The sequence below is a fragment of the Pantherophis guttatus genome, chromosome 2 (genome assembly GCF_059756535.1).
Source record: "Pantherophis guttatus breed Tessera chromosome 2, ASM5975653v1, whole genome shotgun sequence".
NCBI lineage: Eukaryota > Metazoa > Chordata > Lepidosauria > Squamata > Colubridae > Pantherophis > Pantherophis guttatus.
This window is the reverse complement of record NC_142064.1, coordinates 104,770,444-104,796,189: the sequence shown is the minus strand read 5'-3', so window position 1 is coordinate 104,796,189 and position 25,746 is coordinate 104,770,444. Positions and strand designations below refer to the sequence as shown.

The 25,746-nt window shown below is 40.0% G+C and overlaps 1 protein-coding gene across 2 annotated transcripts in view; it reads left to right on the top strand.

Annotated features, from left to right (window-relative positions):
- FBXO40 (F-box protein 40) overlaps nucleotides 1–23,096 on the top strand; it is a 36,376-nt gene extending 13,280 nt beyond the window's left edge. For both annotated transcript variants that reach the window (XM_034411092.2, XM_034411090.2), the window contains 3 exons: nucleotides 6,081–6,110; nucleotides 16,593–18,476; nucleotides 21,193–23,096. In XM_034411092.2, coding sequence (XP_034266983.1) covers nucleotides 6,108–6,110; nucleotides 16,593–18,476; nucleotides 21,193–21,438 — 2,133 coding nt within the window. In that variant the 5' untranslated portion in view covers nucleotides 6,081–6,107 and the 3' untranslated portion in view covers nucleotides 21,439–23,096. The remainder of the gene's footprint in view (nucleotides 1–6,080; nucleotides 6,111–16,592; nucleotides 18,477–21,192) is intronic.
- The last annotated feature ends 2,650 nt before the right edge of the window (nucleotides 23,097–25,746 follow it).

Below are 25,746 nucleotides of genomic sequence, written 5' to 3'. Positions count from 1 at the left end.
CCGCAAGTTCCAGGGATCCCGGTCAGGGGAAGGACCAGCGCCACCAGCAGGAAGATCCAGCCGTTGCGGCCGGAGGTGCGGGGACGGGCCCCACACACTCGATGGCCGGTCTCCAGGGCTCCCCAGGCGGGGAGCCAGAGAGGACAGGAGCTCCACCCACCCAGGTCAGCGGCGAAGCTCAGAATGAACTGCGCAGGTCATCTAGGACCATCAGGCGTCCCGCCTACCTGCGTGACTTCATTACGCACATTGATTGTGATGGACAGTTTTCAGACTAAGGGGGGAGGAGTGTTATGTGCTTATAAGGGCATCCGCCAGGGATTGGCTAATCCACCGGCGGGAGATTTAAACAACTGTCATTGGGCGGCTGAGTCTGCCAGAGCGTATTTAAAGAGCCCCGGCAGCACAGCCGCCCGTCTGTTTTTCGGAGCTGAATAAAGGTTCTGAAGGGACCAGAGCTGGTCGCGTCTTTCTTTCCCTGCGCCTATCTAACAACATGCTTTGCCATTTTGATGAAATCTCCATTTGGTATGAGTATGCCTAAGGGGTGAAATATTTCCGGTTCGGACTGGATCGCCACATCAGGGTAGCAAAAATCCCTGATCACCCCCCATGCCCAGCTGAGCCGCGCAATCATCAGAGGCTGTTTTTTTTACTTTTAAAAGCATTTTTTCCTGCAACCTCTTCGGACGAAAAAATGCTTTTAAAAGTAAAAAAAAAAAGCCTCTGATGATTGTGCGGCTCAGCTGGGATGGTCAGAGGCTTTTAAAAGCATTTTTTTCTGCAACCTATTAAGGTTGTAGAAAAAATGCTTTTAAAAGTAAAAAAAAAAAAAAGTTGGCCACGCCCACCCAGTCACATTACAGCCCCCCCCAAGCCACACCCACAGAACCGGTAGTAACAAATTTTACATTTCACCACTGGTATGCCTGCAAATGTATATGCTAATACTTTGTGTATGTAGAAAAAGTGTCAGAAAAGCTAAAGACAAAATCAGCCAAATATAGCAAAAAAGAAAAGAAAAAGAGATAAGATCAATGAAAGTACATTCAAAATAAAAGGAAGAGACAAGAATCAGTACGCTAGTTGAGTTGCTAAAAAAAGAGCACAAAAGATGGCAAAACTACTAAATTCCTATTTTAGCTCAGCTTTTTAAAAACAAAACAATATATGCTCTCTTCTTAACTGAGGAATGAAAGAGCAAGATTGCCACATTATTGACAGAAAGATAGACAAGTAATATATATTTATTTTGAATGAATCAATATCTCTGGGACAGATGAATAAACTAAAAAGACGGAAGAGTACCAAGATAATATGCATACTTATGAAGATAGCATGGATTATTGGCAATACATATCTTCTGTTTATCCACATTTAAAGTTCATAAGAATGGTCATTATCATGTCAACAGACAGCATTATCTTGAGCTATTAAAATTTGATTGTAGGTTGTAGAAAACATCACAGTAATCTACAACACAGTACAGTATTATCATTCTTGGTAATCCAGTATAGATTCCCTACTATTGACTATTGCCATATTGCCATATTCAAAGCTGCAGTCTGTTAGACAGTTGGGCTATATGCTATGATATTCAGTAATATCTGGTAAACATATGGATCAGTTTGGAGCAAGCCACTTTTCTGAGTATCGTGGTTGTCCTGTGAATCTAAATGTTGTTATAGATATTTGTTCAGCATTTGACAAGCTTCTAATATGTTATTCAGTACATATACAACGATCAGGATAAATGAAAGCTGGTTCTATAGTTGCCCCAAAGTCATTATTTTTCCAACTTAGCTCTTTGATCTCAGATTCATCAAACTATTTGACCTATAGTCTGTCAAACTGAACAGCACACATGCTGTCAGTTCAGCTGGCATTCAGATGCTCTTCTCTCTAATGGGTCTGTTGGACAACTCTTTGTAAGTTTTTATTTCAGCAGTAGCAGTACAGATAGTCTTGTTAGGTCAGATAGACTTGTTACGATGGACTCAGAAAGGTTATTTACAATCTGCCTTCAAAGTTATAACTTCCGTATCACTTCTGGAGTTGTGTGATTGCATTTTGGGTGTTTGGCAACTGGTTTGCATTTATGACCGGTTGCAGTGTCCTGCGCTCACGTGATCACATCCATTGGATAAGCTGTATTGATTTACAACCATGTAATTTGCTTAATTACCCTAGTGACTTATTTTATGACCACCTAAAATGGTTGTAAAATTGAATCCAGTCATGTGGTGACTCAACTTATGATCACAATGACTTATGACCAAAATTCCTGCCTCAATTGTGGTCATGAGTTGAGGACTACCTGTAGATTTAAGTGTGCTGTGGTCATATGAAGCTGGAATATTACTAAACTGAATAATTCTTGAATTCTTGGGTGGAATATTTGGATTTATTGTTTTGCTAGATATCAATAGCCCAGTTGAGCTGTTAAAGACTTGTGTGAGCATAAAACGGTTGAAAAGTTCCATAGTTTAACAATATCTTTTTAAAACTCCTTAACCCTTGTAAAGTTTCAGAAAGCTCATCCTTTGATAAAATACTGAAGGCTGTTGTATGAATAACCAGGCTAACCTCTAATAAATCATTCTTTTCCTGGCCCATCATTGAAAGCTGTTTATTTTGGTTTTGCTTTGTCAAGGTCACTGATAAAATTGAGGCTTTAGATATACTATCAGCTGGCATGTTACTCACACAATTAGCAGTCAGTTACAGCTGCCTCATTTGGCATAAATAGTGGCTATACTTTGTAGAATATCCATAGTGGGAACATTTGAAAATTATCCTGGGTTTTCATCATAAACGGCAATGAATAGAGTTAGGCTGATTTAGTGCTAATACAGTTCTCTTTCTTCCTACTCACTCTTCTTCTCACTCAAGATGGCTATGTATCAATCAGCATGCTAGCTATTTTAAGAACCACAGACTAGAGCTTTAATAAAGATAGTTAATCTGACAAAAGTGTCAAGGAGATAATTTACAAAAGCAGTTTACTTTACTTGATCAAAGGTAGAAACTATAATCAACAGCTAAAGGCATCCTCCTGAGCTTCACTCAGAAGAGATTCTCTGGAAGGATCAACTATATCAGTAAGTGACACAGGGAAGGACCTCCATTGGACTTGTTCACCCAGACAATAAATAACAGCTCTAAAAGATGTTTCACTCCATTTACAATTCCAATTCTGGTCCCAATGAATATGGAAAAAGGAGGGATACTTAATTTACTTAACATTTCCTTGACCAGCAAAGAGATCATCTATTTTTAATTGTTTTACTGGTTTAGCAAAATGTTGACAGCTTCTGTGTTGATGAGATCACACTTGGAGCACTATAATCTGTGGTAAGGGCAAGACAATGATTCTCTCTCAGTCCTAGGAAGAATGCCATGACAAACTACTCCTGCCAAGGAAACCGTAGGGATTTGTTCAGGCAGTCACGAGGATTTCAACAAGCCTCAAATTACAAAATGGGCAACAAACAACATTTAATAATAATAACACTAACTTGAAGACAGATAAAAATGTCACAAAGATGATTAATTTTCCTGCATGTTTAAAAGGTTGGACTAGATGACCCTAATAGTCTCTCCCAACTCCAGAATATTATGATTCATTGGACTTGTGTTGCTTGTTGTTTATATTTTAATTATACAGAGAGCTGACAAACTGCAATTGTCTTATACTTCTCTTTCAGTAGTTGTTTGTTTTAGTTACCAAAAGCTTCAACAGATAGAACCAAATTGCATGGATTATTTACTATGGTGTAACTAAGCATTTTCCAGATTTTTATATACATATTTTAAATATTTTTAGAATAGTAGTTACGGATCAGGTAATTACAGCTGGAAAATTTTCCTTTGTTGGACTTTGTTGGATACAGTTCCAACTAATTTTTAATTCTCCTATATGGAAAATGTTATAAGTGTAGGCACTAAAGTTTAATTTGGTACAGTAGTTAAATTATTTGCAACAAGAATATAGTTTTTCAGTTCAGATTTATTCCTGACATATTTTTTAGCATCTCACTCAGGGGTGAAATCCAGCAGGTTCTGACAGGTTCTGAAGAACCGATAGCGGAAATTTGGAGCGGTTCAGAGAACCAGTAGCAAAAATTTTGAGTAGTTTGGAGAACCAGCAAATACCATCTCTGGCTAGCCCCAGAGTGGGGTAGGAATGGAGATTTTGCAATATCCTTCCCCCAGGAGTGGGGAGGAAATGGAGATTTTGCAGTATCCTTCCCCTGCCACGCCCACCAAGCCACACCCATTGTATTATAGGTCCATATGAGAAGAAAAACAGAGATCATTATAACTTGGTACAGAATATCTGAGATATCCAAATAATTTAAATTTTCAGAACAAATCTTAATTCAACAGCTGCCTTTTTTACTACCTACATTAAGATGTGCTATATTAATATTTGATCCAAGAATATTACAAAATGAATTATTTCCTCATTTGTCAGGATGCCTTGTAGAATTCATCAAGGATGGTTTTCATCACCTCATACAGTATAGTAAATTAGATTTGGGGACTATTGACCTGTCTTATTGGATAATTAAAGGCTATTCTGAATACAAAAGGAACTGCCATTTAACACATATTATTACTGCATGCTGATGATATATATCTGATTGATAATTATCAAAGTTCTACATAAAATTAGTTTATGAACATTATGCTAATATAGTATGAACATTTGATAAATTATCAGGTCAACTAATTGAAATAAATCTCACATACTCCCTGTAGGTTCTTATCTATGGAAATTTGTAAAAATAGGAGTCTCATAAATTGTTTAAATTTCAAACAATATTTTGAAATAATTCACATAAAAATATTTACTTGGAAAAGTAAATATTTCTTTATATTACTATTATGCAAATGCAATCTCATTTAATTCTTTTTGTCCAACTGATTTAGTAACAACAACATAATCTGAAGAAGCAAATTCTTTAAAAGCACTCAAACCTTAATGGCTGATAATAATGAGAATATCATCTGGTGAAGCTTTCCATTTTTAGTATGGATATGATCACAGTCAGTTATACCTGATCATATGTTGAACAGTATGAAAAATTCTGAGAGGAATCCATTTATAAAAGTTGCATATCTTTTTAAATACAGAAACATGAACAATAGATACTAGGTGGCTCAGTGGCTAAGATGCTGAGCTTGTCGATCAGAAAGGTTGGCGGTTCGAATCCCTAGTATAGGTCTCCTGCGTAAGCAGGGGGTTGGACTATATGACCTCCAAGGTCCCTTCCAACTCTGTTACTGTTATTATTATAGGATAGTCAGTTGCATTTTTGTTGTCTTTAAGTTTAAATCAATTAATTAGTTTTAGTAATCTTAGCATTGGAGGCATCAATTATGCTATGGAGGAAGTTGTAAACTCATTATGTAGCCAACTAATAGCAATCAAGAGTTTATGTCAGAATATGTGGCTTTTCTGCCTCCAGGAGGAAAAGTAAATGTTTATTATAGTCAGAAGAAATCTATTGCAATATCATAGTCTTAGTATGAGAAGACCACATTCACTAGATGTTTTTGGTAAATCAGTCACTAACAGGGTAACGCTATAAAATATAGGGTTTTTTTTGTAGACAGTGTCCAAGCTATATACGTAGGGATCTGGTTGGCTCTATTAACAGTGCAAAATTCCTTCTTTATTCTACTGTTGGTCTTGACTGGGAGAAAGAAGTAGGGATTCGTCATCATTGTGTTAACTCCCCCTGCGCAAATTACATTATTTTATTTGAAATCAAATGTTTCACTGCTGGCATGCACAACAGTAGTTTGGGCCCTGCCTAATGATGCAAGGAATAGGTATAATTTTGAAAGGTAATAGAATCTCAAGCCATCCTAGGAATTCTGGTAAAAATTCTTTTTTATCCTTTAATCCTAATAATAAAATGTCAAATACAATCTGTAAACCAATGGCATTAACACTATGCTTCTAGTATTGCTTTCGATAGTATCTCTTTAAATACAATATCACACATCTCATTCTAAATTTCAGGAAGGAGTTGACCTCTTTTTATTAACTATTTTAATTTTTTTTCCAGAGACATCAAAGACAACTGACTGGAGCTATGGTAGGTACATTTGAAAAATAATAATTATAAAGAAGAAAAAAATGTGTGGTTTTTTTGTTAGTGTCATTATCCTTCAGTTTTGTTTGAGATGGTGATCTAATAATGGCTCTCTAATAATAATAATAATAATAATAATAATAATAATAATAATCTAATAATAGCCAGCAGATAAAGTATGTCTGTTTCTCAAATGTTAATTGAGTTGGCAGTCTGCTAAATCAGGTTTATTTCTCTGGTTTATTAAATGAACTACATTGGCCACTTTCATACAGAAACAATTAAACCATGTTATGGTTTAGAATGATGAGTGGGATTCTGTTAAATTTCTGTTTCTCAGTTCCTTGCTATTTTCTCTACATCCTAAATGAAAAAGTGGGATATTAATCCAATAATTAAATGAATAATAAGCTCTAAAAGCACTTAGTATCCTTGAATATTGTTTAAATTAATAGTTTAATAATTTCATACCCTGTTTTTATAGAAAATAGCCATCTGATGCTAATTGCTTTTTGTGCTGGTGAGTATAAATTATTGAAAAAATTTATCGGTATATGGCCACCCATCTTAAGCAATTCTGGGAGTCTTCAACTACAGTTAAACAATTAAATGTAGAAATGAGCAAATTTCTATAACTGAAATTCTATGATGTTCAAATCTCAATTCCCTACTCAGTAAAAGAATGCAAATTAATGTATCACAGGCTGATGTTGTCCAGCCTCTGCTTGGACAGTACTGCACTTTACTAGTTTTTACTAGCTTGCCAGTAAAGGGGAACTTATCACTATCTGGAATGAAACATTCCACTGTTAAACTGCTGATATGATAATATTTTTCTAACAGTCTGATAGATCCATAAAGATGTCAAGAGTCAAACATGTCTTAAAGACTATATTTTACAAAAATAAATCCCAAACCCATAAGATTATTAAAGCTCTTAGGATCTGAATATAGAAAAGTGTATTTCTTAAAAGTTTATATCACTGTCCTTTTCAAATAAAGTAAGCTTTAATTTTTTGCTGGTATAAATTCATATTTTTTGCATCATCTTTGGAAAGATGAGATATTGTAGAGCAAACAGCCTGTTTCAAATTCTTTAATCAGTTAAGAGGACAATTAAGACATTTTCTTATTTTCTTCTTATCTACTTGTTTTTTGCTTATTCTTTTTTTCTTCCCAAATTATCCACTGGTACATTCAAACAGTCCACTTACATATTAGTACACCTGCAGCAGTTATTTTTAACAGATAACAGAGTTGGAAGGGATCTTGTAGGTCATCTAGTCCAACCCCCCGCCCAAGCAGGAGATCCTTCACCATTTCTGACAGATGGCATTCCAGTCTCTTCTTGAAAGCTTCCAGTGATGAAACACCTTCTTTTGTATATATTTTTAATTTGATTTTTAAATATACATCAACATCAATACATGAACAGTGTGGCATCTGGGTGTCATTCATTTTGATACAAATAACAATAATGATGTTAATAATATTTGTTACATTAGTCAAATGTATGTAATCATAGTGTTAATAGACATGTTTGTTTTTCTTTTATTCTATTATATAAAAATGTGTATACTAATTTTCCCCCTATTTCTTATTTCTACCTCTATTCTAGCTTTTAGTCAGGCCACCATTACTAGTCCTAGTGTTGATGCACATTTTTATACTGAGATATAAACCTTCATTATTTAGTTGTTCAATGTTTCAGTGTGCCATTCTAATGCCAATCACCATATTATTTAAACATACATAATAATGCATCTTTCAACCTCTAATCTTTCTGTCTAGCTATTGCTTTTATTCTATTATGTAAAAGTGTGTATTTTTATTTCTACCTCTATTCTAGCTTTTAGTTAGGTGACCATTATATTAAAAGGCATTTCCTTTCTATCCATCATCAGCATCAACTATTGCAATGCTCTCTACATGGGGCTGCCCTTGAAGACCACTCGGAGGCTTCAACTGGTGCAGAATGCGGCCGCGCAGGTAGTGATGGGAGTGTCCCGACACTCCCATGTTACACCTCTCCTGCATGACTTGCATTGGTTGCCGGTTGCCCTCCGGGTGAGATTCAAGGTGCTGGTGATCACCTATAAAGCCCTACATGGCTTAGGCCTGGGATACTTGGCGGACCATCTGCAGCCAGCAACAGCTTCCCATCGCCCGGTGCGCTCTCACAGGGAGGGCCTACTCAGGGTGCCGTCGGCCAGACAGTGTCGGCTGGCGACCCCAAGGGAGAGAGCTTTCTCTGTAGGCGCACTCACCCTTTGGAATCAACTCCCTCTGGAGCTCCGGGTGGCCCCCGACTTTTGCTCCTTCTGCCGTGGGCTGAAAACGTGGCTATTTCATCTAGCCGCCCTAGACTGATGGGGTTTTTAATAGAACTTAATGGGGTTTTATTGAATTTTTGTCAATTTTATCATGGACTTTGTTTTTAATGGTTTGTTTGTTTTGTTTATTGTTGTGAGTGGCCCTGAGTCCTGTGGAGATAGGGCAGCATATAAATCCAATTAAATAAATAAATAAATAAATAAATAAATAAATCTCTTGCCCATTTTAATACTACAATTCTTATTTGTTTTTTGGCTTGCCTCCCATATTCCTCTCTTTAACCTTTGTCTCTATCAACATCTATATCTTTACTATTCAGTCTAAATATTTCTCCCATCTCTCCCATCTTATGCTGCCAGGCCTCCAGAGTGTCTGCCTAAGCCCCTATCTCCCTTTCGAAAGTAGCTTCCTGATTATCCAATTCCATTTTTAAATCTCTTAAAATATTTTTCCTTTAATTTGTTTCATCAGTCATTATTATCTTTATTGTCTTCTCCTTCTTGTCTTCTTGTTTTATTTGCTGATTTGTCTGTTCTATCTTTACCTCCATTCTTTCTGTTGTCACCTTCCTTTCCTGGACACTTCAATCTTTTTCCATTGTCCCTTGGAGAATATTTTCTATTTTCCCGTCTATGCCATGCATTTGGTTCTTTATCTTCCTGTGGTTCTTTGTCACAATGTCATTAATGGAACATCAACGCCATTTCTTTTAAAATTCCACTCATTTACCCCTGATGAAGCATCTCGTCTTATTAAAGTAATAAATTAAATAAATAAATTAAAGCAAGAGTATATCCCACTCTTGCTCAATAGTCCAAAAACCATATATTCAGGTCTAATGTTGCTCCTTAGAGAGTACAATAATCACAGTTCTTTATATCCCAGGTTTATTCAATCAGTTCCATTTAGGTAGTCCAGGAAGTTTTCCAAATATCTCCTTAAGTCCACTCTATAAGTTTAGTCATATATCTTAAAATTCAAGAGTCTCTTTACTTAGGTATCTTCCTTGTTCTCGCAGTTGAACCTCCAGTAATCATACAGTAGATAAATATAGAACAGTAGGTATCACCACAGTCCTCCAGATAAATGTTTTTTATTTCTCTTATCAGAAATTTTCCCAGACTTGTAGGAGTATGGTATATTTTCCATTCATCAGTAGGTGGCACCCTCAGCTTAGGTTTCAGCATTGTCTCAAATCTGATAGGTGTTTAATCTAATTTTAATTTGATTTATGGAAGCAAAGTCAGTTATTTAAGTAGATAGTTCCAGCATTTTAAAATGTCTTTCCAAAACAGCGCCTACCCAGTTTAAAAGGCCAATGTTCTATGTTTTAAAACTCCCAGTTTTTTACTTTTCTTGCCTTAGTTCCTTTTTTTCAGGTCTGGGATTTTTCTCTAAGTAATTGTTTGCCGCTTTAACAGATAGTTCTAAGAATCTCTTTTCCTGGATTTTTTTTTCCTTTTAGGGTTGGGTTCTAAAAAAGAAATAATCTCACCCAGTTCCAATCACTGTTCATCTATACCGCTGCTGCATTTTCTTTGTTGACTCTGTGTTCCAGCTTCATGGCAGCCATGATGGCCTCCTCTTCTCCTCACTGTGGATGAGAGGGAAAAAAGCCTTGGGTCAAGCGGGACAGTTGCGACTCTCCGCAACCTGCCGGGGGCCTCTCTTTTCTTCACTACCCCTATAGGGTGTCTTTAGCTCCTTTTGGAGCCCTCCAATGGGGAGAACTTGGTGTGGAAGTGCGGAGATCTGCACTTCACGTCCTATCTCGCCGTGATATCAGCCAGAAGACGAAGTACCCACAACTTCTGAAGGCAAGCTGTTCCATTGGTTGGTTGTTCTCACTGTCAGAAAATTCTTCCTTATTTCTAGGTTGAATCTCTCATTGTTCAATTTACATCCATTATTCCTTGTCTGGTCTTCAGGTGCTTTGGAAAATAGGTTGACCCCCTCCTCTCTGTGGCAGCCCCTCAATATTGGAACACTGCTATCATGTCTCCCCTGGTCCTTCTTTTCACTAGACAAGCCATGCCCAGTTCCTGCAACCATTCATTGTATGTTTTAGCCTCCAACCCCTAACCATCTTGGTTCTTCTTCTCTGCACTCTTTCTAGAGTCTCAACATCTTTTTTATAGTGTGGTGGCCAAAACTGGATGCAGTATTCTAGGTGTGGTCTTACTAAGACTTTATAGAGTGGTATTAGTACCTCATTTGATCTTGATTGTATCCCTCTATTAATGCAATTTAGGATTGCGCTGGCTTTTTTTGGCTGCCACTGCTCATATTTAATTAACCAATTAAATATGAGCAGTGGCAGCCAAAAAAAGCCAATGCAATCAAGACAATCCACTAAGACTCCAAGATCCCTCTCACATTTACTGGTATTAAGCTTGGTTTCACCCAGTCTATATGCGTACTTTTGGTTTTTCTTGCCTAAGTGTAAGACTTTACTTTTCTCTACACTGAATTTATTTTTGTTAGATAGAGCCCAGTGTTCAAGTCTGTCAAGATCCATCTGGAACTTGAGCCTATCTTCTAGGGTGTTAGCTATTCCTGCCAGCTTAGTATCATCTGCAAATTTGGTAAGTTCCCCTTCTATTCCCTCATCTAAGTTGTTTATGAAGATATTGAAGAGTACTGGGCCTAAGACGGAACCTTGTGGTACCCCACTTCCCTCCATGTAGATATAGTACCATTAAGGACTACTCATTGATTATTTTTATCTAAGTGCTATGTAGAGAAGAAAAACAAGAAACATATCACAAACTGTTTGAAGTTACAATGTAACTGAAAAAAGTGACCTATGATCAGTTTTCACACTTATGTCTGTTGCAGTATCCCCATGGTCATGTGATCAAATTTGGGTGCTTGGCAACTGGAAGGTATTTATGACAGTTGCACTGTACCAAAGTCATGTGATCACCATTTGTAACATCTGGCTTCTGACATTTATTTATTTATTTATTTATTGGTTCGATTTACTGTATACCGCCCTTTTCCGGAGACTCAGGACAGCTTACAATGCGTTAAGCAATAGCCTTCATACTTTTGTATATACCTGCTTAGGTATATACCCCTCCTCTAAGCGGTGTTCTTTTTTATGCAAAGTCAGTTTATTGCCCCCACAAACCGGGTCCTCATTTTACCTACCTTGAAAGGATGGAAGGCTGAGTCAACCTTGAGCCTGGTGAGATTTGAACTTGCAGTAATTGCAGGCAGCTGGTGTTACTTAACAGTGCTTTAGTCTGCTGCACCACCAAGACTATGTCAATGGGATAAGTCAGATTTGCTTAACGACTGCAGTGATTTGCTTATCAACTGTGGCAAAAAGGTCATAAAATGGGGCATAACTCAACAACTGCCTTGCTCAATTGTGGTAGTAAATTGAAGATTAACTGTAGTACGCTTCCAGGCAGGTTCAATTTAGGCCTGATTTCTCTCCAATTAAGTGTTGGTCAAACACTGGTTGCTTCTTCTCTGATTGAAGGCTGACAATCACATTTAAAAGAGAAAGTAGGCTTGGGTAAAGGCGAAATAAATTTCACAACCGATAATATCCCTGGGCAAGTACTTAAGGCATGTGCTGACCAGCTGGCCTTTGTTCTTACAGACATATTCAATCTTTTGCTGCATGAGGCCGTGGTTCCATCATGTTTTAAGACTGCAACCAGGGCCGGATTTAGATGAAAAGAGGCCCTAGGCTATTCCACTTATGAGGCCCTTTCACCAGTGGTGGGATTCAATTTTTTTAACAACAGGTTCTGTGGGCGTGGCTTATTTGGGGGTGTGGCTTGGCAATCATGTGACTGGGTGGGCATGGCTAGCTGGTCACGTGACTGTGTAGGCGTGGGTAGCTCGTCATGTGACCGGGTGGGCGTGGCTATGTGCATAGACTTTTTTCAGAGGGCTGAAAAAAGTCATTTCTGACTGGGCCTCACACTTTTGACCGGTCCTCACACTTATGACCATCCTCACATTTATGCCCGTGCAGCTTTCTTAACAACCATGTCACTCATTTCACAACTGCTTCTCTTCACCATGGTGACAAGATAGGGCAAAAACGTAAAATGTGAGGACAGTCGTAAGTTCGAGGACTGGTCAAAAGTGCAAGGACCAGTCAAAAATAACTTTTTCAGCCCTCTGAGTAGTCCATATGCACAAAAGGACTACCCAGAGGGCTGAAAAAAGTTATTTCTGACTGGGCCTCGCACTTTTGACCGGTCCTCACACTTATGACCATCCTCACATTTATGCCCGTGCAGCTTTCTTAACAACCATGTCACTCATTTCACAACTGCTTCTCTTCACCATGGTGACAAGATAGGGCAAAAACGTAAAATGTGAGGACAGTTGTAAGTTCGAGGACTGGTCAAAAGTGCGAGGACCAGTCAGAAATAACTTTTTCAGCCCTCTGAGTAGTCCATATGCATAAAAGGATACAGCAATAGAGAGGGATGAAGGAAGGGAAGGGAAATTAGAGTAGGAGGGAGGGTAAGAGAGGGAGGAAGAGAGGAGGAGAAGGAGAAAGGAAGAGGAAGTAGGGAGGAGAAGAAGAGGGGGAGGAAGAGAAAGTAAGAAGGAAAGAAAAGAGAGAGGTGGTAGGTTTGAGGAGAAAGATTGCTGTACAATAAAAAAGATGAAAGGGAAGAAAGCCAACCCCAAACAAATATAAAGATATTAAGATAAAATAATGAATTGTTAAACTTTAAAAAATAAAAGAGAACAAGTATGAATAAATAACAATAATTAGAAACACACATACAAACATACAATGTATTTTCTTTGAACAGAGTATTTGGCCGGTTCACAAATTTAAACAGTGTTTAGTCATTTCAATTAAATGTACAATTTCTATATTTCCTTTTTGCCATATTTATTCCTCATCTATTTTTGTAAAAAACCAATATTACCCTTCATCCTCATCTTTAATCTTAATCAAATTCAATTTTTCCCTTCTATTCTATATTATACCCCTTCCCATTGTCATCTATTTTTATATCCATCCTCACATTGGTTAATTATGTAATATTAGTTGTTTAATATAAATTCAACATTTTAATATAAATCAATTAGTTATATAACTACCTTTTTTGTATATTAATCAATATGAACATGAATATTCCAATTATTTCCATGCAATCCAATTTCTTACAAATCAATTAATTATATTTACCAATAATAATAAACCAAATAATTTCCCCCATATATTCCTCCAAACCACAACTTAACCATTTCTGCTTTCAGAAATATACAATTAATAGTATCTCAATTATTACAATTCCCTAGTTAAATAGAGCTTTTTTTCTTTTGTGTTTTAAAATCTCCTCTTTTCCCCTAAATTTCCCGTTGTTTGCACCTACCTTTTTTGGTGAGGAAAAAGAAATCTGCCTGCCTAATTTTCCAACGTGCAAAGCCAACAGCCTGCTTTACTTTCTCTTTCGTTTTTCAGTATAGCTAGGGGGAAAAAACTCTGCACTCTTTCCAAGCAAGCAAAAGAGCCCTGAGCAAAACAGCTGAGAGCAAATCAGCTGGGGGTCGGGAGCCGATCTAAGCAAGGGCTAATTAGCCTCTGCTGACGCTCCGGGGGCCAATAAAATTACAAAAAAACACCGAACCCTTTGTTAAATTGCTGGCTCCCCCGCCCCTCGCCCACCACTATTTATCAGCAAATAGTGGTGCGGAGGGGCGGGGCAAGCCAGCAATTTAACAAAGGGTTCGGATGCACCACTGGCTCTAGGGCGGCCCTTTGAAGCCCCGCAGCAAGAATTTGAAGTTTTTTTTCCCTCTAGCCATCGGAGGCAGCAATAGATGGGGAGTGGGCGGGGTAAGCGAACGGCCGGCGATCCAACAGAGCAGAGAGTGAGGGTGAGTGAAGGCGTGGAAGCTGCTTTCTCCATCCTGCTCTCTTGCGTCCGGAGCCGGTGGGGAACCACGTGGCGAGCCCATGTGGATCCCAGGCCGCGGAACTCAGGCTAGGGAAGGGGTGGGCAATGGTGGCTCTTTTACAACCTGTGGCCTCAACTCCCAGCCAAGCTGTCTCAGGAATTCTGGAAGTTGAAGACCACAGGTTGTAAAAGAGCCACAATTGCCTACCCCTGGCTACGGTAGGCTAGCGCCGTGCGGGTGGGAGGCGAGGGGCGGGCGGGCCAGCAATTTAACAAAGGGTTCGGCCGAACCCCCTAGAACCCCCAGAATCCCACCACTGTGTAGGCCCCTCTTGATCTTGAGGCCCTAGGCTGAAGCCTAGTTAGCCTATAGGAAAATCCGGCCCTGACTGCAACCATTGTACCAGTCCCCCAAAAATCTAAAATTACATGTCTTAATGATTACCGTCCAGTTGTTCTCACTTCCATTATGATGAAGTGTTTTGAGAGATTGATAAAGGACTATATGGTTTCATGCCTTCCCCCTACATTTGACTCATTATAGTTTGCTTATCGGAAGAACCGCTCTATAGATGATGCATTTTCCTGTGTGCTTCATCTTAGTTTGGCACACCTGGAGGAGAAGAATACTCATTATGCAAATGCTGTTTGTTGATTTTAGTTCGGCGTTCAATACAATCATTCCTCAGCATTTGGTGAACAAACTGGGCCTATTAGGTTTTAATACTTCTTTATGTAACTGGATACTTGATTTCCTTTTTGATAGGCCCCAGTTTGTGCGAATTGGAAGGAAAGTTCTAATTCCATCTCCTTGAGTATAGGTTCCCCATAGGGCTGTGTCTTGAATCTGTTACTGTTCACCTTGATCACCCATGAATGCTGTGCCAAGTCTACTATGAATCATATTGTGAAGTATGCGGATGACTTGGCTTATCCAGGATAACAATGAAGATTCTTATAGGGAGGAGGTGGAAGGCTTTGGTAGACTGGTGCAATAAAAATAACTCAGTTTTGAATGTTAACAAAACAAAGGAAATCATTGTTGATTTTAGAAAGAGCCGGCTTTGTATCAAAGCTGCAGCTGTGGAGGTGGTCAATAGTATTAAGTATCTGGGGGTGCAGATAACTAACAATCTGATCTCTCCAAAACATCATCCTTACTGAAGTGTGCAAACCAGCGTCTGCATTTCCTGCATCGAATGAGGAGAGCACACCTTTCTCCTTGTGTCCTGGCTACTTTTTACAGAGGCACGATTGAGAACGTTTTAACAAGTGCATCATTGTTTGGTTTGGTGGTAGCAGTACCTCAGATAGAAGGTCCATACAGAGAGTGGTAAGGACAGCTGAGAAGATTATAGGAAGTTCACTTCCCCTTACTCAGGATACTGCTTCTAAGTGCTATGTGCTTAGAGCTCGAAGTATCATTAGAGACCCTACACACCCACCTCATGGTCTGTTTCTGTTACTCCCCTCTGGGAAGAGCTTTCAAAGTATCTATAGCAGGACTAACTAGTTCCTTATGCCATCCGTCTTGTAAACTTGCAGGATTTTTTTTTTTTCACCATGCATATGTATACATTTGAACTAGATTGTGATATTTCTCTATGTCATACACACACACACACACACACACACACACACACACACACATATGCAAGTTTTGGTGTATTCGGGTCTTTTCCCATGTAAGATTGAGAGTATCTTGGCGACGTTTTGACGAGGTCCCACTCATCATCTTCAGGCTGGGGTCTTTGGCTTCGTGCTTGTGCGAGGAAAGCTATATATATGTATATATATATGTATGTATGTATATATGTATATGCAAAATATAGCTTTTGAAAGCTGAATTCAATGAAATTTCATTTTAATGTATGCTGATTAAGTGTACATTTAAAGTGACAATAAAATTTCTATTTCTATTCTATTCTATTCTATTCTATTCTATTCTATTCTATTCTATTCTATTCTATTCTATTCTATTCTATTTTCATTATAGGTTCAGGATTTATGTTTTGCAATGATTCAGACAGCCTTAATTTTCTTATTGGTTATGGATGAACCTGAATTACTTGATTTTTATATTAAAATTGTAGCTACATGTCATAGTTATTTTGAAAGTGGCTGGTTATCTGCCAAACCTTTTTTGTGCAAAATATTTCATGTACATTTCAACATGCAGAATTCTTTTAGCTATAAACATTGTTTCAGTGTTCCAAAATGCTTTGAATACTTGCTTCACCTTTTCTCCCCTGCCTTCCTTTAGATTAGCAGACGGCAGACTCCACTTGGACTACATAAGCACTGTGAGAAGTGTTTCAACAAATACTGCCAAGCTCCAGCAGAGCCTTCAGTCTCATGTGTAGTGATCAGCTGCCACTCTCACTGTGGTGCTGTCTTTCATATGTGCAAAGAAGATGATCATAAACTCCTGTGTCCCCAGGAACAAGTTTCATGCATAAATTCTGTTTATGGCTGTCCTTTTACAATGGCCCGTTTTAAAGTGGCAAAACATCTCCAAGTTTGCCCCGCCAGCATAGTTTCCTGTTCTATGGAATGGAACCGCTGGCCATGTGCGGATTCTGAAGCCATTCTTCATGAGAACATTATGAAGCAACAGTCCAAGGATGAGTGCCTGGATGTAGCCATAGCTCTGAGAGATCAGGCAGCTCTCTTTAAAGCACTCAAAATGGCTGAGCTCTTCCCAGAATGCAGAGGGGCTTGTACCCTGGAAGAAACAACAGATGATATTGACTATTTTGAAGAAAAAGCTGTTGGAGGAATTGCTGAGCAGGGCACAACAAATGAAGCTGAGGCAGTTGTGCTCACCCAGCAGGAACGTGAAAATCTGGCAAAAAATAAAGAAGGGGTGGATTTGATTGGTTACAAAAGCTGGGAAAATATGTTTAGTAAAGAATTTAAAGCATGCCAAGCAGCAGACCTGTCACCCAGCAATACAAAAAATGCATCTGAAAGTGGATCTCCACGTAAAGAACATGCTTCTGGTAGCACTGTGGAAGCAGCCAGCGGTACAGAAGACACTGAAAAAAACAAAATCCATCAAATCAATTTAGCAGCTGAAAAAACAGGGTTGGCTCCTTGGCAAGATGGAGTGCTAGAGAGGCTGAAGAATGAGGTTCCTGTTGGGGAGTATAACATGTACTTGGTGCACCATGGAAGGATGCTCATTCATTTTGGTCAGATGCCTGCTTGCACTCCCAGAGAAAAAGACTTTGTATATGGAAACCTGGAAGTTCAGGAACTGAAGACTGAGACCACCTTCAGACCGCCAGTTAGTTACTGTGGCAAAAGAGCAAAGCTTGGGGATCCTTTGGCACATAAAAAGCCAGGTAAGAGCATATCCCTGGATACTTCAGAGTTGGACGTAGATGTTGAGGAACTTCCCAAGTCAAATACAATAAAATCTACACTGTTGTGCGCTCTTGAGAGGGAACTAAAAGGTCATGAGATATCTAAAACAAAGTCCACTGATGCCTTATATGTGGATATTGGGACTCAAACATACAGCTTTGTTGCCCAACCTTTTTCTTCAAGAGCTGTTCTAGCAGATATTTTAGATACAAAAGACCCACTGGATCTCCATCTGCATCTCCATAGTGAGAGTGTAACCCAAAGATACAACAAAAGCAGCTCTGCATTTACATTCTCCTGCAACCACTTTTTTAGGAGAGATGAGTTTTCTTCACATTTCAAGAATGTTCATGCAGATATCCAGTCCTCCTTAGATGGGTGGTTCCAGCGTCGCTGCCCACTTGCCTATTTAGGATGCACTTTTGTTCAATATCCTTGGCATCCTTCTGGGCAAAAGACAAATGTTATCTACAATCAGCACCTCATGGCGTTTGCTGTTAAGCCAGAGATTGATCCTGTGCTCTCAGAAGCCAAGAAAAGTAACTTTATAAGAAGTAGACAAAGAAATGAAAGGATTGCTCTAACTAATCTTCCCTTGGAGATTCTGAAGTACATTGCTGGATTTTTGGATAGTGTTAGCTTGTCTCAACTGGCTCAGGTGTCAGTACAAATGAGGGATATCTGTGCTACTCTGCTGCATGAAAGAGGAATGGTTTTTCTGCTATGGAAAAAGAAAAGATATTCTCATGGAAGAACATCATGGAGAGTCTGTGGAAAGGTAAGTGCTGGGAGTACCGAAAAATACAGCAGAATTATCCAAATAGAAGGACAGAGAGATATTTATACTGGCTTCTAAGTTATGGATATTTTTAGCATTACGAAGTGCAGGTAGTCCTCAACTTATAGCCATTCGTTTAGTGATTGTCCAAAATTACAATGGTACTGAAAAAAAGTTACTTATGACCATTTTTCACACTTAACAACAGTTGCCGCATCTCCATGGTCATGTGATCAAAATTCAGACACGTGGCAATTAACTGATATTTATGACTTGCAGGGTCCCAGGGTCATGAGATTACTTTTTGTGACCTTTCTGACAAGCAAAGTCAATGGGGAAGCAGATACACTTAGCAACCAGGTTACTAACTGAACAACTGCAGTGATTCACTTAATAACTATGGCAAGAAAGATTGTAAAATGGGGCAAAACTCACTTAACAAATGTCTCACTTAGCAAAAGAAATTTTGGGCTCAGTTGTGGTCTAAAGTTGGGGACTACCTGTAATTTTAGTTAAGCATGAACATACCATAGTTTAAACAATCCTGTGACAAGCAGAATTGCATGATTATAGGATTTGATTTAAACTTCTCAAATGAAGGGTCAGAGTCTCCAAATGACAAATTTCAAAATGATTGGCCGAACCATAGGCAGCTGACTGATTAAATTCAGGCAAGAGGGACTGGTGTTAGTCAGTAGAAGCTGTGCATGGAGACTGAGTTTCATCCTATTTTGTGTGATGTTATGTTGCCTCAGAAAGAAGATATGCAGCTCTTTGATTGTTATCTCTCATCTGGGGTGAAGAGCATCTTTATGTAATTATGACTACAGTACCAGCTGATAACGTCCTTGAAAGAGTCAAGAATATGATTTGGATTATTAGAGTGTAATAATTTTTGGATTATTAGAGTGTACAAAATCTAGGACTGTTTTTACAAGTGTCAGAATTTACCACTGGTGTAAAATGAGGCAGCTTGGCAGTTAACAGTGCAAAGTTCAAAGATCATATGATACTTAGAATTAGAGATTTGTATTGAATATCAATTTTGTCACAGATAGAACAGTGCATTACAGTTAATCCTGAAACAAGAAATGACTTAGAAGTTGACAATCTGAGGGACAATATTTCCTATTGCAAACCTGGCTAGGTGATAACATCTATAGGAAAGATCATAGAATCATAGGGCTGAAAGGGACCTTGGGAGATCTTCTAGTTCAACCCCCTGCCCAAGCAGGATACTTGATTCCATCTTGGACAATGGCTTCTAATCTTTTCTTGAAAACCTCTAGAAAACCCCCATAGCTTTGGGAGGTAAGCTGTTCTGTTGGTTAATTCAGTGGCCCCCAGTGGGCATCAGGGACTGGTTCCATGGAGAGAGGTTTTCTGCAGACTGGAAGAGGGGTGATCTCATGTGCTGCTTGCAACCCTGCGAGTAGGGCTTCACTTGTTTGTGCGGACCGGTTTCTGGCATGCTGCGGACTGGTGTTGGTCCATGGACTAGAGAGACCCCTGGGCAGAGGTGGGATTCACTTGCTTCCCCTACTGGTTCGCAAATGTGAGCACATGTGCCACCTCTGCGCATGTGCACAGCCTTCTGTGCATTTACAGTGGTTGTGCATTACATCTGGGCGGGTGGGTGGACCCTCCCCCAATCTCCACTACCTGTTCGCGCGATCCAGAGAGAACCGGCTGAATCCTACCACTGCCCCTGGGTTAATTGTTCTCACTGTCAGGAAATTTCTCTTTAGTTCCAAGTTGGATCTTATTTAGATCCTCCATGAATCCAAAGGATTATATATTTTGAATTTGAATCAAGGAAATATGAACATTCAAATAAAAAATATATTAATATCTTTGCCCATACCACATCTATAGCTAAAGTTATCTAGAATTTTTACTATAATTTCCATTTCCAACCATCTCAACTAAAGCATTTAACCAACAATTTGTTAATTCAACTTCAGATGGTATATAGATAAAAAATGGGCCTTGGAATTACATTAAAATAAAAATGTTTCTTCCTATAGAGAACACTTTATTTATCAACAGATACCACAGATAGCATAGTCTTCCTGACAACAAGCACAATAGTCATCATCTGTGGCAGCATGGAAGCTTCTGATGCTAATATGGCTTCCATAGCTTTTTTACTTGGAGTTGGGGACTTTCTGGAACGCTGACAATCTTTGTGTTTGAATAAAATCTCTAATTCTGAAATGCTCTTTAAAAAAGGGTAGTAACATATGTCTTAGTAGTTTTAAAAAAAACCAATGCAGGCTATAAAACAATGGATAGCTATGCTAAACCAGTACTTGTCCAAGAGTTTTAAAGAAATCATATAAAATGCTTTTCCAACATCTAAAAAAATAGGTGCTGGATTTTTAGTGTTTTGAGCTAAAGCACTTACAGTATACATCATTAAATATTCTGTTAAAATCAAAAAGTTATTTATCTCATATAATTGATACTATCTTTCATTTTTTTAAAAAAATCAGATAGTATTTATTCTTTCAATGAGATCGGTGGCCACATAAATTTAATAAATAAAATAACACAAACACTTTCCTGTTTTCACCATGACAAATTTATTGAAATAATTAATATACAAATATTGTTCATGCTTTCCTTTGGTTCATATAGGGAAGAGTTATTTGCAATATTTTATTATCACAATACTGATATTTTCTTATTCTCTTTTGTTCATCTCTTTTGCTAGATCTGGAAATTTAGCACTCTGTTCTCAACTATCAATAGGTGGCAACTCAGCAATATTCCATCCATAGCTGTACACTTGAAAACTTGCCCTTTTTATGAAGTGGAACATAAACAGGATCCTATTTTGCTTACTAGCATGCTTTTACCTCAAGAACAAACAGAAGAGAATTTGGTCTCCACATTTAAACACAGACGTGGATGTGGACCTGGTTCCAAGAAATTTCAAGAAGACTGCACTGATTTCTGAAAGCATATGTCAAAGCATTTGGGATTCTTCGAAATGCATTGCATAGTCTGTTTTAATAGGTCAACAAAGTATTTTTTTTATAGTTTGCTGATTGTTCAGGATGATATGTTGTGCTCTAATTTTATAATTTTTGCTTCCTACACTGGCTCTAGAAGTTCTAGAGGACCTTTTTATCTATGAATATTATTTACAATAGTGCTATTATCTATTTTTTCCTCTTTCCTACAGTTTTTTAAAAATCTACTGCTGCTTATTTTATCTGGTTTATTTAAATTCTTATTGCTGTTTTGGTCTATGATTGGACATTTAATAAATAAATGTCAAAAGAATATTATTAAAAACATTAATTGTATCATTAAGTGTATTTAAAACTAAACTAACCCAATTGAAGGGCCAAATGCACATTGGAATAAAATTACTTTAGCTCTGAGGAGACGGTCTTCTATATAACAGCTTGATAACATTGCTCAGCATGGATTTCTCAAGAAGTCGTCTTGCTAAACTTTCCTTATTTAATTTTTTATTAGATTATTTATTTAACTGATTGTGGGAAATGGGGTAGACATATCTTTATTTTTTACATAATGTAAATAGAATGAAGAATCAAATGGGGTGGGATGCCAAAAGGTTCAATTCTGGGCCTCTCTACCCATTAATATTTTTACTAAAGACTTAGGTAAGATAGTGGAAGGTATCAATAGAAGATACTTGTAATTTAGGGTTGAACTGTGGGGTCCTCTGAGCTTGGTGGTTTTCGTGCAGACATTTCATTACCAAACTAGGTAACATCCTCAGTGCTAGTAGGGACTGCGGTTTGCTCTTATTTTTATATAAGCTCAGAGAGCATCAAATAAGGAATGCTTATCATATCTAAAGATCACACAAAATTGTGTGGGATACATTATAATGGTGTATTCCTTCAACTTTAGACACATATTAAAACTTAATTGAAGGAAAGAATATTCATTTGTTGGACATTGGATCCTCCCACCTCATTATTTTTATCTTGTTGCTTATTTTGTATTTCATGACCTTTGACATCAGAGTCTACATTTGCAGAGATCAGGAGATTGAGAATTGGTTGAAGAGAAATGGAAAACAAAAAACAAAAACAAGCAGAAAGCTCTGCATATTTTCTCCTGCCTCCCTTTTTTCTGGTTGCCTAAGTCCCAAAATTTTTTGCTTTTCAGATTTCCTACTTAGTTTTCTGAGTCCCTAAACTTTATATTTCCCATTTTTTATTATTTTTCTGTTGATTTACATTCCCAAAATTCATCTCTCTCTCCCCATTCATTGCTTACTTGCCTAATGGATCCTAATGCCTAATGTGATCCTTCAAATTGTCCCTCTTGACTCATCAAGAGTGGTGTCTATATTGTTGGGGGGACAAGGGAATACAATAGCTTTCTTCAATGAAAGAAAGTCTAAACTGTTATCCCAGAATGCACTAACTTGTTACAAGCAAGAAGATTCCTTTTATGTTTTTTATGAATTTGGATCTGGATTTAAAAGTACTGTTTTAGTGTGTATGTTTGATATTAATTATTCTTTAATGCTGTTTAATGCTCGAGAACTGCTTTTTTAGGAAAATGTCCTTGTAAGTTAAGATTGGACAACAGATAAATTATCTAAATAAATACTTTATGTGATCACTTTTATGTACGGTATTTCATAATTTTTTCAGTTTCATGACATAATACTTTAGAATTCAGCAGCAAATATGAAGGAGCTATAAAGGCTGCATCTAGGCCTGGGGAGGGGGGGCATTGCATGTTGTCCTGAGGACTCAGATTTGCATCTTGCAATGACTATGTATTTAACTTAGGGCTCAGGGCAGGGGTGGGGGGGTGGCGGTTATTATAAAGGAAGGTCTGGATCCAAGGGAGACCACTGTTCCACAGATAGCCGGATGTGAGTCCCTTTTTGTGAAGTGGGGTCGTGGAGTACAGATGGGCTTGTTGATCACGTACCTGGCTCCCTGCCACGTGGCAACGGCCCTGCCCGAGCTGCTCAACGTCATAGCCAAAGTGGCGGTTGATACCCCCAGACTTGCTGTCATGGGGGATTTCAACCTGCCATCTATCGGTGAAACGTCTGAGGTGGCTCGAGAGTTCATGGCTTCCATGACGGCCATGGACCTTACTCAGTTAATTCATGAGCCCACTCACACAAGTGGACACACTCTGGACTTAGTTTTTGTCTCTAGTCAGTGGTTGAGTGGCCTTGATATAGGGGATATAGCCATCGAACCCTTGTTATGGTCTGACCACTCGCTCCTTCACCTGGACTTTCTAACCGCTGCACCCCGCCGCAGGGAGGCGGGACCGACCAGGTGGTTCCGCCCCAGGCGCCTGATGGATCCTGATAGGTTCCAGATGGAGCTTGGGCCATTTCCTGAGACTCTGGCTCATGACTTGGCTGAAGACCTGGTGGCCGCCTGGGATAGTGCGGCCGCCGGGGCCTTGGACCGTGTCGTGCCTTTGCAGCCTCTGACCCGGCACCGAACTCACCTAGCTCCTTGGCTCTCCGAGGAGCTGAGGGAGATGAAGCGCCAGAAAAGACGCCTGGAGAGTAGCTGGAGGACCAGCTGCTCCGAATCCGACCGAACACGGGTGAGGTCTCACATTAAGACCTACCTAGTGGCGATAAAAGTGGCGAAATCTAGCTATTTTGCCGCTCTTATCGCGTCATCAGATAATCGCCCAGCCGCCCTGTTTAGGGTGACCCGCTCCCTCCTCCATCTGGAAGCGCGGGATGACCCCTTGCAGGGTCGAGCTGAGGATTTTGTGCAGTATCTGTATGACAAAATCGCTCAGATTCGGGAAGGGCTGGCCTCTGACTGGGTATGTCCGGACGGGATGACTGAGGCAGATCTTGAGAGCGTTATCTGGGAGGAGTTTGATCCTGTGGCTCCCGAGGACATGGACAGGATCCTGGGACGGCTGAACGCGACCACATGTTTATTGGACCCGTGTCCCTCCTGGTTGGTACTGGCTTCCCGGGAGGTTACACGAGGCTGGCTCCAGAGGATTGTTAACGCTTCTCTGAGTGAGGGGGTCCTGCCGGCCGCTTTGAAAGAAGTGGTGGTGAGGCCCCTCCTCAAGAAGCCCTCTCTGGATCCGGCTGTTTTGGCTAACTATCGTCCAGTCTCCAACCTTCGCTTCATTGCGAAGGTTGCTGAGAGTATGGTGGTGCAGCAGCTTCCCCAGTACCTGGATGAAGCTGTCTATCTAGACCCGCTCCAGTCCGGCTTCCGGCCTGGGCACAGCACGGAAACGGCATTGGTCGTGTTGGTGGATGATCTCTGGAGGGCTCGGGATAGGGGTTGTTCCTCTATCCTGGTCCTGTTAGATCTCTCAGCGGCTTTTGATACCATCGACCATGGTATCATGTTGCACCGGTTGAAGGGGCTGGGGGTGGGGGGCACCGTTCTGCGGTGGTTCTCCTCCTACCTCTCTGACCGGTCGCAATCTGTGTTGACAGGGGGGCAGCGGTCGACCCCGAGGCATCTTGCTTGTGGGATGCCACAAGGGTCGGTCCTCTCGCCCCTTCTGTTCAACATTTATGTAAAGCCGCTGGGTGACATCATCCGTGGCTTCGGGGTGGAGTTCCATCAGTACGCTGACGACACCCAGCTGTACATCATCACCCCAGGCCATCCCAACAATGCCCTTGAAGTGATGTCCCAATGCCTGGAAGCCGTGCGGGCCTGGATGGGGAGAAACAAGCTCCGACTCAACCCTTCCAAGACCGAGTGGCTGTGGCTTCCGGCGTCCCGATATAGCCAGCTCCGCCCCACGGAGAGAGCTCACAACTTGGGCATCCTCCTGGATGCACGGCTGTCTTTAGAAGACCATTTGACGGCCGTGACCAGGGGGGCTTTTTATCAGGTTCGCCTGATACGCCAGTTGCGCCCCTTTCTAGATCGGGACTCTCTACGCATGGTCACTCAGGCACTCGTCACCTCCCGCCTGGACTACTGCAATGCTCTTTACATGGAGCTCCCCCTGGGGTGCACCCGGAGGCTCCAGCTGGTCCAGAATGCGGCCGCGCGGGGGATTATGGGAGCAACGGGTCGCTCCCATGTGACACCTCTCCTGCGCGAGCTGCACTGGCTCCCGGTGGTCTTCCGGGTGCGCTTCAAGGTGTTGGTGACCACCTTTAAAGCGCTCCATGGCTTAGGGCCGGGGTATCTACAAGACCGCCTTCTGCCACCAATAGCCTCCCACCGTCCAGTACGCTCGCACAGAGTGGCCTCCTCAGGGTGCCGTCCGCCAGACAGTGTCGGCTGGCGACCCCCAGGGGGAG